This window comes from Lissotriton vulgaris, chromosome 10 (assembly GCF_964263255.1).
Source record: "Lissotriton vulgaris chromosome 10, aLisVul1.2, whole genome shotgun sequence".
Lineage (NCBI taxonomy): Eukaryota > Metazoa > Chordata > Amphibia > Caudata > Salamandridae > Lissotriton > Lissotriton vulgaris.
Window position 1 is genome coordinate 553,950,865 of NC_141698.1, and position 18,193 is coordinate 553,969,057.

At 41.3% G+C, this 18,193-nt stretch overlaps 1 protein-coding gene across 1 annotated transcript in view; it reads left to right on the top strand.

Annotated features, from left to right (window-relative positions):
• LOC147688519 (glucagon receptor-like) overlaps positions 1-18,193 on the top strand; it is a 153,415-nt gene that overhangs the window by 44,324 nt on the left and 90,898 nt on the right. The window contains exons 4-5 of the mRNA XM_086939936.1: positions 15,370-15,491; positions 16,686-16,792. Coding sequence (XP_086796062.1) covers positions 15,370-15,491; positions 16,686-16,792 — 229 coding nt within the window. The remainder of the gene's footprint in view (positions 1-15,369; positions 15,492-16,685; positions 16,793-18,193) is intronic.

The following is an 18,193-nucleotide window of genomic DNA, read 5'->3' on the forward strand; positions in this document are numbered from 1 at the left end:
CTTCCTTGGGTTCAGACAACTTGGAGCAACCTTTCAAACTCACATTTCCCAGACACACCCTAACATGTTCTTGCAACTTTTGTTTATCTTTTCATTGTGTCTCTGCACATATTCATTTAATATTTTTTCACTCTCTCATTCAACACATCATAAGCAATTCCCTGATGATTTTATTTGTATATCCAAGCTGGCACACCCACTGTGCACAGTACTCTTCCTTTTAACAGAGAAAAAGGTGTTTCTCCTGTCACTGAATGTGGTGTAGTCCTATAATTCCACAACATGTTTTTGACCTGTCTTCTTCAACACTCATTACTTGATATAGCCAACTGTATACTTTCTCACAACACTTGATTAAAGCATTCAATCAAACCATTTCCCCTGGGATTATACACTGCTGTCTTGTAATGTTTGATTTCCCACCTTTTGAGACATGACTCAAACTCTTCTGATCCAAAATTTGGGGCCATTGTCAGGTAACATCACACCAGAGCAACTTTCTCTTCTGAAGATATCCTCACAAAATGAAATCACATTGGCAGCCTTTATCGCTCTCATACATGCTACTTCTGTCCACTTCAAAAGTAATCTATCATCACTACTGCAAACCTCTCATTCACACCCTGACAATCGAATGGTCCACATATATCCATTGCTACTCTTCTCCATGCATGTTGATGTAAAGCCAAAGGAAATATGGACATTTCTTGCAATGTGCGAGTCTTGTGACTACACATGCAGTGTATGCAATCCTGAACAAATCTTTCTATCTGTCTATCCACAATCAGCCACCAAAAATCAACCGGGCCAACCTCTTCTTGGCTTACATTCCCCCATGACCTTCGTGTAACAACATAAATAATCTTTACCACACTTGTTACAACAAAATTTTCACTTCTCCTTACAATACCGTCCACCAGTGAGAGTTCTTCTCAAACACTTTTTAACAGTTCTAACTCTTCTGTCCTCCACCCCTTCACAAGAGGTAACGCTTCTGTCAATTTTACTAATACAGCATCTCCTTAAATTGCTTCCCTCTATTCATCTTCTCCAATAGGTCCCAAACACCCCTCACTGATTTCTGCTGCCAACCATTCGTCCACATTAACCCCAGTATGAACACTCAGTGATAACCCTGGCAAACAATATGCATTGATATTTTTCGTGTTAAGTACATACACATGTACTCCTGGTGATGGTATAATCATTTGGCAATATGTAGTGTAGCTTTACTGGCCCCTGTCGTGGAGAACACGTCCACCAATTGTCTATGATCGGTGCATAACTCAAAACTGGCTCCTCACACAAGGGTTTGGAAATGCTGCACACTCCACCAGCCAACGCTTCCTTTTCTATGGTGGAGTATGTGTCCTACACACCCCTCAGGGTATGCTAAGCAAAAGCAACCAATCTCTCATGTCCTTCATACACCTGCACTAACAAGGCTCCAAACCCATAATTACTGGCTTCTGTCACAACGATGGGATCATCATTGGGATCGAATGGTTTAAAAACAACAGCCATGTTGAAGCAATACTTCACAGCTTTGAATGCCTGTTGACAAGATGTCGCCTATTGAAACTTTACTTCCTAATTCATGAAAGTTCGTAACACATGAACTCTTTCAGTGAAATGATCCACAAACTTGGAGTAGTACTCTGTAAAGCCAAAAATTACAGTAACTGAGGAGAAGGTCATTTTTCAATTACTTCCACCAAACTGAGTTTTGGTTTAACACCTTCGTAAGCCAAAGTGTGACCTAGGTACTCTACTTCTTCCATAGCAACTTTGAAATTATCTAGACCAATGGTGAGACCTATCTGCTCCAATCGATGCTACACATCACTTAAAATGCAATTGTGCTGTTACTTGCTCACACCCCAGATTAACACATCATCATGGAACACTAGAAAATTTGACAATCCTTGGAAAACCTCTTGCATGACCCCCTGGAACACTGCTGATGCAGTACAAAGTCCAAAAGGCATTCAAACAAATTGGTACGTACCTTCAGGCGTTATGGAGGAAGTCAAATGCTTGTACTTAACGTGCAACCATACCTGATGACGGACTCTAGGCAAATACATGGCAGTGACACATCTGTCACCAGTCACACACCTCAACATCTCGTTTATCCGAAGAAGGTGATGATATATCCATATACACGCATTCACATCCCTGAAATCACCACACCTGCGTATATTGCCTTTATATTTCTTTACAATCTTGATTGGACTCAACCGGTCAGAGTCTTCAATTGATTCAATCACACCCTCATTACCTAACCATTGCAGTTCCTCCCTTAACAGCCCCCTCAAGGCAAGCAGAACGTTCTGCACTTTTTGCACCTTGGGCAAGGTACCCCTCTTAAGAACAATTCTATGTACAAATTTCTTCAAACATCCTAAATTCTTCCCAGACTGTTTTGTAAGCGTGAATCGCGAACACAAAACAGCACAGACTTCTACCTCCCTACCATTCATTCTGACTGTAAATTGTGGGAACGATATAAATCACTGATCACATTATAGCTGTCTTTAAGTTGAGGCTCCACTCCACACACCACTAATACGTCAATCTCATCTTCTTGATTCATGCTTAACTTCTCCTTGTGTAGTGAGTCTTCCTGTTCATTCACCAAATTGACTGCCCTCTTAGAATTATCATTTTTCAGACAATCTACATACTCTAGAGAAATTCACTCTCAGAAGCACGGCAATTGCTCACTTCAGCTGTTAGTTCATTAGTTTTGCATGTGTTTTTTTGCCAGGCATTCACATCAAACATTCCCTCTTTTTCCATACCTCCCTTAACTATTGTGCTGCCTAATTCCTTAACAAAGTAAACAAACAATTGCCAATACTGAACATCACTTCATGTTTTCTAATATGACCTTAATGAACAAAAAACATCCCGGTCCGTTTTATGAATTACGTCTCTAGTTTATTTATTCATTTATTTCACTAGTCAGACTTTTTCCTTTTTTCATTGACCAACTTCCAACTACGTACCTTCTCAGATGCAGAAATGAAGTCCCTTAGTGTAGATTAGACATTGTAGAAACAACTCACTAAACAAAAAGACACCCAGACATAGTGTTATTACAACCTGGCTTTGCCTGTCTCACTACATTAACCTATTCATTAAAACCAAGAACTCACCTCTCGGGTCGTGTAAAGGAGCGTGGGCACCTGGAAAATGGGAATTAAGATAATTTTACTACTGTGATGGAATGACATGGACATTACTTCAGAGTGTGGCAGTCAGAGTAATCCACTTACCCTGATTCTGTGCAACGCGGCTCGAAAAACTAGTGGATCATTTGAGCCGGTGGGGACCTTATCCTTGAGTCCTATTTGGACACAACGGGGGCAAAAGTTAGCTTATATGTGCAAATTTAAGGGTTCGTGTAAACGAACCCGAGGGGCATCCTGCTCACCTTAGTCTTAGTCGGAGCGTTACCGTCTATCATGAAACGGAGGTCGAATGCAGTCCTCCTTCTATTTTGGCACTTCCTATGTTTTGGAGGTGTGACGTGATCGCGACTTTTTGGGGGAAAAAATATATGAATTTGGAATAAAGGTCAACTCATCGCCACTATTTGTGGTTTAGATGGCAGTTTTCCAATACCGTTCGAATAGATCAACCGTGTTGAAAAACTTTAATCAATAAATGTCGTCAGGGTGCATTCTGTTTCGTGTCGTTCTGTCAAAACCATAAAAACTTTATAAATTGGTCTGGGCAATCCAAATCTTCTTCAAGAGGCACACACCGATTTGTGTTCCGACTTATTAAATCAGTGTGGGTGCTGCGAGCAGACATTCTCTGGTCGATCATAATCCAGCTCCTTTAAGTTTAGGTGAATTTGCTGCTGTTACTTTAATGCCCAACACGGGAAAATGAAGTTCCCAAGATAAAAAATGAAAAAAAAAATGAAAATAAAGGGACTGCCCATGGATATTGAAAGGGAGGATATCTATTTAAATATACCTTCCTCAGTGCTATACAGGGGCCACTACTTGCTTATAAAGCCTTTAATTCAGGGATTGCCTTTAAAGATTTCAGAGATTTCATTTAGTCCATTAACAGCAGTGTTATATTTCATTAGTAGCAATGCCTCTCGTTGACCAAGTTTGGCCTCTGTGTCACCTTCCCGTGGATCTTTTTCAATTTTGGAGACTAATTTGCATGTAGCCAGGTTCTGAGCTGGGATGGTGCAGTGAGCTAAAAAACGGTGATGGATCAAGCCCTGATCTGTTGACTGGGTAGGAGTGTTCTGCTTTATTCAGATACTCTGTCCATCACCACCCCCTTTTCTGAATCGTTTTGTCCACCATAAGCGTGGAAGGGTATGCTCAGACATGAGTCCCTTGCTCACTGCACCATCAAGATTCACCTACCAGCTTTATAGTACGATTGGCCAAATTTGCTTTACAAAAAACTATTTTCAGTTTGACACAGATTTCTTTTTACAGATAAAGGGGATGGCCATGGGCTGCCTTTGCACCAGAATTAGCAGTACTGTTCATGGGTTTATATGAAAATAAGTTCATATATAACAACAACCCATATGTCGAATATATCACGAAGTACATGAGATATATAGACAACGTCTTTTTTATTTGGTCAGGAACACAAGAAAAACTAGATGAATTTGTAACATGGCTTAACTCAAGGACGTAAGATATTAAGTTTAGTTCAAATGCTTCTAATAAATGTATCACCTTCCTGGATGTTAAGGTGTATGCAGTGGATGGTACGTTAGGCACAACATTGTTTCGCAAAAGTTCAGATAGAAACAAAGCACTTCATTATACTAGTCATCATCCGAGAAGCTTGAAGCAAAATTTGCCATTTGGCCAATTTCTCAGTATACGGAGAAATTGCTCCAGTAAAGAAAAATATTTCACTCATGCAAATGGATTGGTCGAGCGACTTTTAGAAAGAGGTTACCCAAAAAAAACTCCTAAAACATTCTCTAAAAAGAGCGTGGTGGGTCCCAAGGGAAACACTTCTGCAAAAGAAAGTACGAACAGACCAAAAAAGAATTGTCTGTGTTACAACTTTTTGCCCATGTGCGCATCAGCTACGCAAGATGGTGATGAAAAATTGGCATTTGATAAAAGATCTACACAGTGACTTCATGGAACCACCTCTTTTCGCGTTTAAGAAAGAAAAAAGTGTGGCAAACCACATTGTCCCGGCAGCTTTGCCCCTTTAGCTAAAACTGACATTAAGAGGTATGATGGGACTGCCTCCTGTGGTAGGCCACCACAGGTGCGGAAATTGCACGTGTTGTGATCAAACAAATGAAGGCTCTGTATTCACGTTTAATGGGATTCATTGGAAACATGATACATTTACAAACTGCCACACAAGGAATGTAATCTAAGGGATAACATGTCCTTGCCCAAAATTATATAGTGGGAAGACCACTCAGGAAGCACGTCAGAGTATCACGCAGCACAAATCTAGAATAAGGATAGAAGTACTAAATGCACCACTGGTACACCATTGGATATCAAATAAACATAAAGAAGAGGACCTGCGCTGGACTATCATCTCCAAAATTGAAAAATATCCATGGGGAGGTGACACAGAGGTAGGTGTGGGCGGAAAATCCGTTCCGCTCGCGGATTTTGCGGATTTTCGGGAAATCCGCAATCCGCGAGATTTGCGAATTTCCCGCAAAATCCGCAAATCCGCGAGCAGCGGATTTTGCTCGCGCTGCTCGCACTGTTAGCGTGAGTTCGCGCCCCGCGAATAAGTGCGAAATTGCAGAAATACGATCTTGGCAAAACTGAAAGTAACTACTTACCAGGTTCAAAAGTTCAGGCACATCATTAGTAGCCATTTCCTGTAGGGCTTCCTGAGGGGCCCCTCCAGAGTTCAGTTGCCAGTTGAAACTATTATGTGACCCTGCTCTGAACCTCAGAATAGTTACACATATGCCACAAAGGTCCTGAATTACAGCTAAGGGAGACAAGCAGGAGCCAGGCTGGAAGTTAAAATCCATTAATCAGCCCCTAATTCATTATTGTCAGTTGGGGCAGGGCAGGTGTTGTAACTAATTTTGAAAGCACTTAGCAAGTGCAAAAGATCACTAATCAGGGCGCACTAAGGAAGCAGGTGCCAGCTAAAAAAAATATTCTGTGACACATTAATCAGCCCCAAATTAATTCAGGTCACTTGAGGCAGGGAAGGTGTGCTTTGCTTTGCCGAAAATAATGTACACTGGACAACCAGAGGGTGTAGTGATGAAACAGAGGGTGGCATGGGTGGGCCAGAGGGTGGCATGAGTAGTCAGAGAGTGGCAGTGGTGACAGAGAGTGGCAGTGATGAAGAAGAGTGTCCCAAACAGGCTGGACACGTAGAAACAACAAGTTCGCAAAACTTGCGACCCGACAGGTAAGTTCGCAAATTGCGAAATTGTAAAAACCCTCGCGAACTGGCAGAAACACGGGCGAACACAAAAAAAAAAAAAATCCGCAAATTCGCGGGAATTCGCGGATTTTGCGGATTGCGAATCCGCAAATCCGCAAAATTCGCGGATTGCCAATCCGCAAAATCCGCTCATGCTTACACAGAGGCCAAATTTGGTCAACGAGAGGCATTGCTAATAATGAAATATAACACTGCTGTTAATGGACTAAATGAAATCTCTGAAACTTTTAAAGGCAATCCCTGAATTAAAGGCTGTATAAGCAAGTAATGGCCCCAGTTTAGCACTGAGGAAGGTATATTTAAATAGATATCCTCCCTTTCGATATCCATGGGCAGTCCCTTTATTTTCATTTTTTTCATTTTTCATCTTCGGAACTTCATTTTCCAGTGTTGGGCATTTAAGTAACAGCAGCAAATTCACCTAAACTTAAAGGAGCTGGATTATGATCGACCAGGGAATGTCTGCTCGCAGCACCCACACTGATTTAATAAGTCGGAGCACAAATCGGTGTGTGCCTCTTGAAGAAGATTTGGATTGCCCAGACAAATTTATAACGTTTTTATGGTTTTGACAGAACGACACTAACCAGAATGCACCCTGACGACATTTATTGATTAAAGTTTTTCAACACGGTTGATCTATTCGAACGGCATGGGAAAACTGCCATCTAAACCATAAATAGTGGCGATGAGTTGACCTTTATTCCAAATTCATATATTTTTTGCCCCAAAAAGTCGCGATCATGTCACACCTCCAAAACATAGGAAGTGCCAAGATAGAGGGAGGACTGCATTCGACCTCTGTTTCACGATAGACGGTAACGCTCCGACTAAGACTAAGGTGAGCAGGATGCCCCTCGGGTTCGTTTACACGAAACCTTAAGTTTGCACAAATAAGCTAACTTTTGCCACTGTTGTGTCCACGTAGGACTCAAGGATAAGGTCCCCACCGGCTCAAGTGATCCACTCGTTTTTCGAGCCGCGTTGCACAGAATCAAGGTAAGTGGATTACTCTGACTGCCACACTCTGAAGTAATGTCCATGTCATTCCATCACGATAGTAAAATTACCTTAATTCCCATTTTCTAGGTGCCTACGCTCCTTTACACGACCCGAGAGGTGAGTTCTCGGTTTTAATTAATAGGTTTATGTAGTTAGACAGGCAAAGCCAGGTTGTATATATCTGGGTGTCTTTTCGTTTAGTGAGTTGTGTCTACAATGTCTAATCTACACTAAGGGACTTCATTTCTGCATCTGAGAAGGTACGTAGTTGGAAGTTGGTAGACGGTGGTACTGACAGAATACTTCTTTTGATTTTTGAGTGGTCCTAAATTGGTACGTTTGTTGTGTTTTGTCTTTTAGAAATCGTTTGTCCTGATGAGAACCCCGCAATTGGGGGTTCGAAACGCTTCGACATGACCTGGCCTATTGTCAATGGAAATAATTAGAAGGACTGTGTTAGGAATTAAAGATTGGGGTCTAATCTACATTCCTTGTTAAACAATCTTGATAAATAAGCAATTTTGGTGTATTGATTAGCATAACAAAACAGCGTTGACAAAAGGCTTTGCTTGTTTATGTGGTATGTGTGTTTTTGGATTGAATGTGTTATGTATGTCCTAGCCAAAAGTCTGGAGTGAATGTGTTGTAAATTTGCAATTTGTACAGATATTGTATTTAATTGTCACATTTTGTATGTTTTGGTAATTTCTGTTTATGCATAAAAAATCTTCAAGTCAATGAAAAAAGTTAAAAGTCTGACTAGTGAAATAAATGAATAAATAAACTAGAGACGTAATTCATAAAACGGACCGGGATGTTTTTTGTTCATTAAGGTCATATTAGAAAAGATGAAGTGATGTTCACCATTGGCAATTGTTTTGTTTACTTTATACATTTGGCTTAGCCTTGCTGGTTAGAAGTCAGGACCCTGTGTCGTTCTCTTAGTTATAGTGCGGGCACTTGCCCGCGAGGTCTATAGCGGTAGAACTGTTCCAGCCACAGTCAGGGTAACATTAACGTAAGTGTCGTCTTTGGTTGAGGTGCATGTTTTTCAGTGTTGTGTCTGTTAAGTGTTAGGTGTGCACTGTATAGCATGTCTGATAAAGACACATTCGCTTATAGCGAAGAACACATTCAAAAATTGATCAGTGCTCCACCAGTTTTCGCTTCCGCTACCTTAAGTCTCACTGCTAGGACTCAAAATGAATCAGATAAATTAATCAGATTGCGCAAAAAACAAATCAGAACCGACTTACATGGACATTTTTTGCTTCAACACCTCCGAGCAGGCACGATCCCCACTGGTTTGCAAATTCGGAATACCCCAATGGTATTCGTTGATGACCCTGAATATAAGAAAGGATTTAGTTGTATAGAGACTAAATGCAGTGGGGACCTTATGGTCCTAACTGTTGAGACATCACATAGGATTTCGTGTAGACAGCTTACTGAAATTTCGGTTCTGGAAACGGAAATCCAAAATATTCAGTTAATTTCAGATGCAAAAGGCCTCTTGGAGAAAATTGAAAAAGAATTCTTGGAATTTAAGGACTACACAGTAACCCAGAAAGAGAACAAATTCGAGCTTGACAAAAAGAATTTCTCACTGGAATCAGTTTATCCGTATTTACAACAGGACTTTTATAAACGACCAGCTCAACAACGGTTCTTCCAGGATAATCAAGGACGCTCAAGGAATAAATTCCTGACATTCTCCGATACCTCTTCATCATCAGGAGGAGAGACGGACTCGAGCGAGATAAGGAATAATTTGAGCCATAGAGGGAACCAACACAATCAACAACAAAATCCTCAGCCTTTTTTAGTCAGAGGCCAACAACGGGCAAGAGGGCGGTCACGCTTCAATTCTCAACCATGGGAGATGAGAACCAGACACCAGTACTACAAGAGTTAAAACAATCACCGGTTTTTAATCTATCAGATCGGGTTCTGTCTAAATCAGAAACAGCTGTCCTGGAGAAAGGGCTTTCTTTTGTTCCTGTAAGACCAACGGATTTTGTAAAAATTAAGTTAGAAACAATAGAATTCTGTCGGAAAATCCACTTGAAGACATTCTTCAAAGAGACACCAGAGCTAACTAGCACAGAGGCCACCGACCTCCGAAAAAAGTCACTCTTCTGTCCACCAGGTTTTAAGACCCCCAAGGAGGTAATCACGTTTGAAAGAACAATCCTTTCAGGGATATCCGCTTTGGAGAACAAGAAACAGTATGTTAATTATAAACTTTCCAAAGAAGAGAAGGATGCGATCTTCACCTTAAAAAATGACAAATCCCTAGTGATTAAACAGGCGGACAAGGGAGGCCCGGTTGTACTCTGGGACATCAACAGATATAAAAAGGAAGTCAGACGTCAACTTGATGACCCAAGCTGTTACAAACGGATTAATCAAAATCCTACAAAAGAATTACAGATTGAGCTTTTTAACATCCTCCAGGAAGGGCATGAATCGGGAATCCTAGGACCTAAAGAATTTTATTTTCTTCAGAACAAAAACCCAAAGATACCAATGTTCTATGTCCTCCTGAAAATGCATAAGAACGCAATTGACCCTCCAGGCCGCCTTATCGCTTCGGGGTGTGAATCATTGACAGAACCGGTGGCGAAGTATTTTGACTTTTTTCTTACGCCATTTATTGATGAAATTCCGGCACATTTACAAGACACCACAGATTTTATGAATCAGATAACATCAGTACAGTTTGATGAGACTAGGCAGTTAATGGTGACCATGGACGTAGTCTCACTTTACATACAGATACCCCAAGAGCAGGCATTAGACACCTTAACATTCTTCTTGGAACAAAGGGAACGACCAACTAGAGTACCTACCAGCTTTATAGTACGATTGGCCAAATTTGCTTTACAAAAAAACTATTTTCAGTTTGACACGGATTACTTTTTACAGATAAAGGGGATGGTCATGGGCTGCCCCCTTGCACCAGAATTAGCAGTACTGTTCCTGAGTTTATATGAAAATAAGTTCATATATAACAACAACCCATATGTCGAATATATCACGAAGTACATGAGATATATAGACAACGTCTTTTTTATTTGGTCAGGAACACAATAAAAACTAGATGAATTTGTAACATGGCCTAACTCATGGACGGAAGATATTAAGTTTAGTTCAAATTCTTCTAATAAATGTATCACCTTCCTGGATGTTAAGGTGTACGCAGTGGATGGTACGTTGGACACAACATTGTTTCGCAAAAGTTCAGATAGAAACAAAGCACTTCATTATACTAGTCATCATCCGAGAAGCTTGAAGCAAAATTTGCCATTCGGCCAATTTCTCAGGATACAGAGAACTTGCTCCAGTAAAGAAGAATATTTCACTCATCCAAATGGATTGGTCGAGCGACTATTAGAAAGAGGTTACCCAAAAAAACTCCTAAAACATGCTCTAAAAAGAGCGTGGTGGGTCCCAAGGGAAACACATCTGCAAAAGAAAGTACGAACAGACCAAAAAAGAATTGTCTGTGTTACAACTTTTTGCCCAAGTGCGCATTAGCTACGTAAGATGGTGATGAAAAATTGGCATTTAATAAAAGATCTACACAGTGACTTCATGGAACCACCTCTTTTCGCGTTTAAGAAAGAAAAAAGTGTGGCAAACCATATTGTCCGAGCAGCTTTGCCCCTGGAGTCAAAACTGACATTAAGAGGTATGATGGGACTGCCTCCTGTGGTAGGCCACCACAGGTGCGGAAATTGCACGTATTGTGATCAACCAAATGAAGGCTCTGTATTCACGTTTAATGGGATTCTTTAGAAACATGATACATTTACAAACTGCCAAACAAGGAATGTAATCTACGGGATAACATGTCCTTGCCCAAAATTATCTATTGGGAAGACCACGCAGGAAGCACGTCAGAGGATCACCCAGCACAAATCTAGAATAAGGATAGAAGTACTAAATGCACCACTGGTACAACATTGGATATCAAATAAACATAAAGAAGAGGACCTGCGCTGGACTATCATCTCCAAAATTGAAAAAGATCCACGGGGAGGTGACACAGAGGCCAAACTTGGTCAATGAGAGGCATTGCTAATAATGAAATATAACACTGCTGTTAATGGACTAAATGAAATCTCTGAAATTTTTAAAGGCAATCCCTGATTTAAAGGCTGTATAAGCATGTAAAGGCCCCTGTATAGCACCGAGGAAGGTATATTTAAATAGATATCCTCCCTTTCAATATCCATGGGCAGGCCCTTTATTTTCATTTTTTTCATTTTTCATCTTGGGAACTTCATTTTCCAGTGTTGGGCATTTAAGTAAGAGCAGCAAATTCACCTAAACTTAAAGGAGCTGAATTATGATCGACCAGGGAGTGTCTGCTCGCAGCACCCACACTGATTTAATAAGTCTGAGCACAAATCAGTGTGTGCCTCTTGAAGAAGATTTGGATTGCCCAGACCAATTTATAATGTTTTTATGGTTTTGACAGAACGACACTAACCAGAATGCACCCTGACGACATTTATTGATTAAAGTTTTTCAACACGGTTGATCTATTCGAACGGCATGGGAAAACTGCCATCTAAACCATAAATAGTGGCAATGAGTTGACCTTTATTCCAAATTCATATATTTTTTGCCCCTAAAAGTCACGATCTCGTGACACCTCCAAAACATAGGAAGTGCCAAAATAGAGGGAGGACTGCATTCGACCTCCGTTTCACGATAGACGGTAACGCTCCGACTAACACTAAGGTGAGCAGGATGCCCCTCGGGTTTGTTTACACGAAACCTTAAGTTTGCACATATAAGCTAACTTTTGCCCCCGTTGTGTCCACGTAGGACTCAAGGATAAGGTCCCCACCGGCTTAAGTGATCCATTCATTTTTCGAGCCGCGTTGCACAGATTCAGGGTAAGTGGATTACTCTGACTGCCACACTCTGAAGTAATGTCCATGTCATTCCATCACGATAGTAAAATTACCCTAATTCCCATGTTCTAGGTGCCCACGCTCCTTTACACGGCCCGAGAGGTGAGTTCTCGGTTTTAATGAATAGGTTTATGTAGGGAGACAGGCAAAGCCAGGTTGTAATAAGACTCTGTCTGGGTGTCTTTTCATTTAGTGAGTTGTGTCTACAATGTCTAATCTACACTAAGGGACTTCATTTCTGCATCTGAGAAGGTACGTAGTTGGAAGTTGGTAGACGGTGGTACTGACAGAATACTCCTTTTGATTTTTGAGTGGTCCTAAATTGGTACGTTTGTTGTGTTTTGTCTTTTAGAAATCTTTTGTCCTCATGAGAACCCCCGCAATTGGGGGTTCGAAACGCGTCGACCTGACCTGGCCTATTGTCAATGGAAATAATTACAAGGACTGTGTTAGGAATTAAAGATTGGGGTCTAATCTACATTCCTTGTTAAACAATCTTCATAAATAAGCAATTTTGGTGTATTGATTAGCATAACAAAACAGCGTTGACAAAAGGCTTTTCTTGTTTATGTGGTATGTGTGTTTTTGGATTGAATGTGTTATGGATGTCTTGGCCAAAAGTCTGGAGTAAATGTGTTGTAAATTTGTACAGATATTGTATTTAATTGTCACATTTTGTATGTTTTGGTAATTTCTGTTTATGCATAAAAAATCTTCAAGTCAATGAAAACAGGAAAAAGTCTGACTAGTGAAATAAATGAATAAATAAACTAGAGACGTACTTCATAAAACGGACCGGGATGTTTTTTGTTCATTAAGGTCATATTGGAATAGATAAAGTGATGTTCAGTATTGGCAATTGTTTTGTTTACTTTATACATTTGGCTTAGCCTTGCTGGTTAGAAGTCAGGACCCTGTGTCGTTCTCTTAATTCCTTAACAAAGCGTGAGGTATTCACCATGTGTCTAGCTACATCTATTGCTCCGTCTAATGTGGGATCCTTTAGTCCTAACAGCCTTTCCTGGATCTTCAGATGATTGTTTGTTCTAATGACTAACTGGCCTCTTATAATTTCATCTTGTATATCCTTGAATTTACACGAAATAGCAAATCTCCTCAGGGCAGCTACATATTGTTCAATTGTCTCCCTCTGCATTTGGGCACGAGAAAATCACTTGTGCCACTCGACCACAATGATCACCTTTAACCCATAATTCTCTTCCAATGCCTTTAAAGCACTGACATGTTCATCTTCTACTCTGCATCATAACCTGCATCCACATTTCTACTTTTCTTCATGGGCACTAGCAGAGTTTTGAGAACTTTCCTGCCTTCCAAACCCAAACTATGATTCGAACTGGACAATGTTCTTTTAGCAATTACATTTTCCCCTCCTACAGCTTTCAAGTATGTTTTGAAAGTTTCCTTCCACTCCTATGGAAGCCCAGACTCTTGTAAGTACGATGGAGGTGCAGGTATAGATTGCGTAACCATGACTGTTGATAGGGAAAATCAATCACCAATTTGTCTTCACTTCTCCTGTCAGCACTATTTGCTAAAACATCTAACCATTCATTAACCACATTCAGACCAACACACTCAAGTCAGCATTCCCGTCTTCCAATTGCACTAAAAACAAATTCCCTTCTTCACTTCTCCCCACACTGAGGTCAGCACCTGACTCTGGTTTCCTTTTCCTTTGAGTCCCACAAACAGAAGCCCTTCCCTAGTAGAGCGCACTGCCTCCTTGTGCCACTGCTCTGCTTTCAACCACCAGAAATCGGTAAGCGCCCACAGTTTCACACACACCGTCCCCCAGCTAAACCCTTCGAGGCTGGATCCTTGCCTCCAACTTCCTCATGCACCATCCAAGCAGTGTACACAGATCCACAATCTCAGCCAGCTAAACTTTCGAGGCTTGATCTTTACCTCCGACTTCCTGATGTGCAGTCAAAGTGTTGCCCACTGACACGCGCTCTCCAACCAGACATTACAGCTGGGTCAGGTTCCCCACATGCCTCAAGCCATCATTCAGTTTTCTCACATGCTAGATGCCCAAGTGCTGCTAATGTGCTTTAGCCTGTAACTTCCCAAAATCTTGCTTATTTGCCCATATCTGCCGCAGTATTTTTGTGCAGGCTTCACCTTCTCATAGGACAGGCAACGTCACAGGACCTTAGACCAGGGGTCGTATGCCGTCTCTCAACTCGGCTGCTTCAGATAGGAATTTCTTGAAATGTCCATTCTTGTCCACGGAGTCTTCTTCCTTCAGTATTCCACCCTCATCACCAATTTTAGGAAGACGGCACACAAGTCTTAAATTAAAGAAAGCTTTATTCAGCTCCATAAAATGACCCTTGACATGTCCATGCCTCTCAGCAACTATATGCCCACTCCTATGTTCTTAGAATCTTTCTTCCAGATTCCATAAGGAAGTTGCAGAACATTACACTTACCAAAGAATGTCTCAGACTGCAGCTGGTTCTCTTAAGGTGTCTCACTCATGGCCTCATTATGACTGTCCTGATGCAGGAGTTGTTAATTTCACACTGCTGGAGTTGCATAATTAAGGGGTAGTGTGATGTGAACCCTGAAAATTCCAAGTGATAAATTAATGAGGTAAGCATTAATTGTGAACAACATCTCCTAGAAAAAGACGAGTGGTCCACTGTAACTTTGTAGAAATCATAGTTACTGACAAGGTCAGTTACAAGGTTATAAGCCCCATCAGGAATTACTGGCCTCTTCTATTGAGGGCCTTACCATAAGCCATCAAAAGGTGCCACACCAAGAAATATTCTGAGGTTACTTTGAGTTTATACTGCCACACTATATATTTGGCATGGCATCAATGTGGTTTCTGCAAGACTTCATGAGAGAAAATGTAACTTGGGATTAAAGCTGCAAGTATTTACCATGGAGGCACGAGGATCTGGGAAGATGGCACAAAAAAATGAGTTTTCATTTAAACAAGACCGTTTTCCTTTTCTTGCAGTGAAGCATGGCTTTGTGAGTCGGAGGTGTGGTCAAGATGGCCGCTGGGTGACAGGGAACAGCACTCAGCCATGGCGGAACTCTTCCCAGTGCGAAGAGGAGATGGAAGTGGCCAAGGAGGAGGTGAGTGAGATTGACTTACCTTTCCATGTGCTGCATATTACTTGGCAAGGTGTAACTGTGTAGGCATGTAGGAGGAGGTGATCGCAAAACATCCTTAAGGGCATCTCATAAAATATTTGCGGGATAGCTTAGTATCTGTTCAAGAACTGGCAGATAGTCTTGGCGTGGTGCCAGAATATTGATGTCAGGATATTGTCTGACATAAATATTGTTTGTTTTATATCAAATAAAAAAATATAACCCCACTGGAGTTACCAACCTAAAATCTACAGCCAAAGGGACAATGTTTTTAACTATTTTTTGGAACACAATATGTTTGTTAGGTGATATTTATGTATTCCACACTCAGACATCCAACCAGTTGGAATAAATATTAGAAAACCTAGACCACATAAAACAATATTATGTAAAATAATATTTATGTCATTGTATTTTTGTGAGGTAATCTGTATATGATACTCTGGCAAACAGCCAGCTGGCTTGAGTAGTTTGTTTAAGCCTTCTTGATATTTTCAAGTCATAACAAATACCAACAATTTCAAAGTAGGAATCAAGATTTCTAAGTCCCCTATTGATTGGGCTGTTTTTAAAATATCACTTGTATTGGTGGAAATGTTCTTGAACTTGAAGATAAGCACCTTTTTTTCGTTGGTCAACCACTTCACTCCATGGACCATATTATAAAAAAAAGGGCGATACATTATCGCCGCTTTTATCAGCAGGAAACTGCCGCTAAAGCGGCGATAATGGGCTTGATAATATGCCCTTGTGTATTCCCATAGAAGCCCAGGTTCTGGTGTTGACCTGGGCTTCTATGGGAATTCACAAGGGCATATTATAAAGCCCATTATCGCCCCTTTAGCGGCAGTTTTCTGCCGATAAAAGCGGCGATAATGTGTCGCCCTTTCTTGATAACATGGCCCCATGTTCCCAGAATTAGACTTTTCTAATCCAACTGGCTGTCTGCTTTGTTATCATTTTTAATAATGGGAGGGACGGGAATTCTGCTTGACACTTCACCAAAAATTGTGTAATTTTTTTCCTGTAACTTTAAGCATTTGTCTGAATCGGGAAAGTCACAGGTTTCAATTCAGTGGGTGGGGTAGCTCAATCATTCATGCTTTTGAGGTTAATACGATAAAGGGTGCACCTTTGCGAATAAGTGTAATTTCCCCTCATTTTTCCCTCTTCTAGGAAGGAACGCGAAACTTAATGGTGAGCTTCCAAGTGCTGTACACAGTGGGGTACTCCCTGTCCCTCCTGGCCCTCATCTCGTCACTGCTCATCCTCACCGTCTTCAGGTATATTCTTCTGGACGAGGGTGCCACGGGTAAGACCTGCCCACAGATCAGACACAACTCACCAAGCTAAGTGTCAAACAGGGGTGACCAGCGCTTACCTTATTTCCAAAAAGAGGCTGAAAGACTGAACTCATGATTGCTCAACTTCACTGTTGTCCACGGTTAAAATGCTTAATTTGTGCCAGCGTTTGCTGGTGCTCTGCACTGGCACTTATTTGGAAACACTGGCACATAGTTATCAGAGTCCACTCATGGTGGTGCTATCTGCCTATTTTGTGAGCAGAGAACATTAAAAGAGCATTTACCTATTCAATATAATTTAAAAAAAGTAATAAAACTAGCACTTACAGACCCTCTTTATAGTTCAGGGTGATCTAGAATAGTACAAAAGATTTCACTTGAGTGTGACCTAAGCAGGTAATGCTGGCACTGGCATTCAGCAGCAGCGGCAGGAGCTGTGGTTGTTCCCAGCTGCAGCAGACTGCTTAGAAATGCCTTGGGCCCTTGCACTTAGCTTGTCTTTCCTTTTTTTTTTTTTTTTTTTTTACAAATTAAACACTGACTGTTTTCCAATATGTCCCTGGTATAGGAGAAAGTGTTCTACAAACCTACCACATTTCATGTAGTGCCAAATGCTGTGGAAATATGAATCTTGAACGAGGTATGATTGCCTGTTTAACCACTAGTGCTCCTGAACCATTATCTGCAGCTTTATGTGGTGGGAGAGAGTGGCACTGCACAAAGTCACAGACCCCATCCAGCCATTATTTTAGTGATTCATTGTGGGAATAAACTGGCACAGCAGGACCAGGGAACATCATTTTTCTACCAGTGCCAAAAGTGATGTCTCTGTAGAAGCAGTGCTCTCATCTAACGGCAGCAAACCTACACCCTTTGCGTGAATGCCACCTGCCGAGAGGGGTTTGCACTACCTCCATATAAGCTTACACAGGCACCACAGCTACCTCTCACGGCGGAGGCTGCCACTGCAAGAGCTGAAAGCTAACCACGTTCTCATTGTACATTCACATCGTTCTTTACAGAACTGTGAAACCAGAAGCTGCTCTACCAACTGAACTTCCGGCTCTCGTTCACCATTCACAACAGCACCTTCTAGTGGGAGAACTTGGAACTGCAGGGTTCAGAGCTCTGCAGGGACAGATTTCCTTTAACGCTTTCCACAGTACCTCCTGCTGGAAGAGCTTGAACTGCAGAGCTGTGAGAATCCGCCAGGCAGTGCTGCTGCATCATTTGCAGCAAAGCATAACACCTGGGAGTCACCAGTATTATAGGAGTTGTGACAACCCCCAGAGCCAATGATCCAAGACATTTCTGCTCAGCAGTTTGCTTGGGAAGAGTACCCTTTGTATGAGTCACTAACTACACACTTCAATATATTCT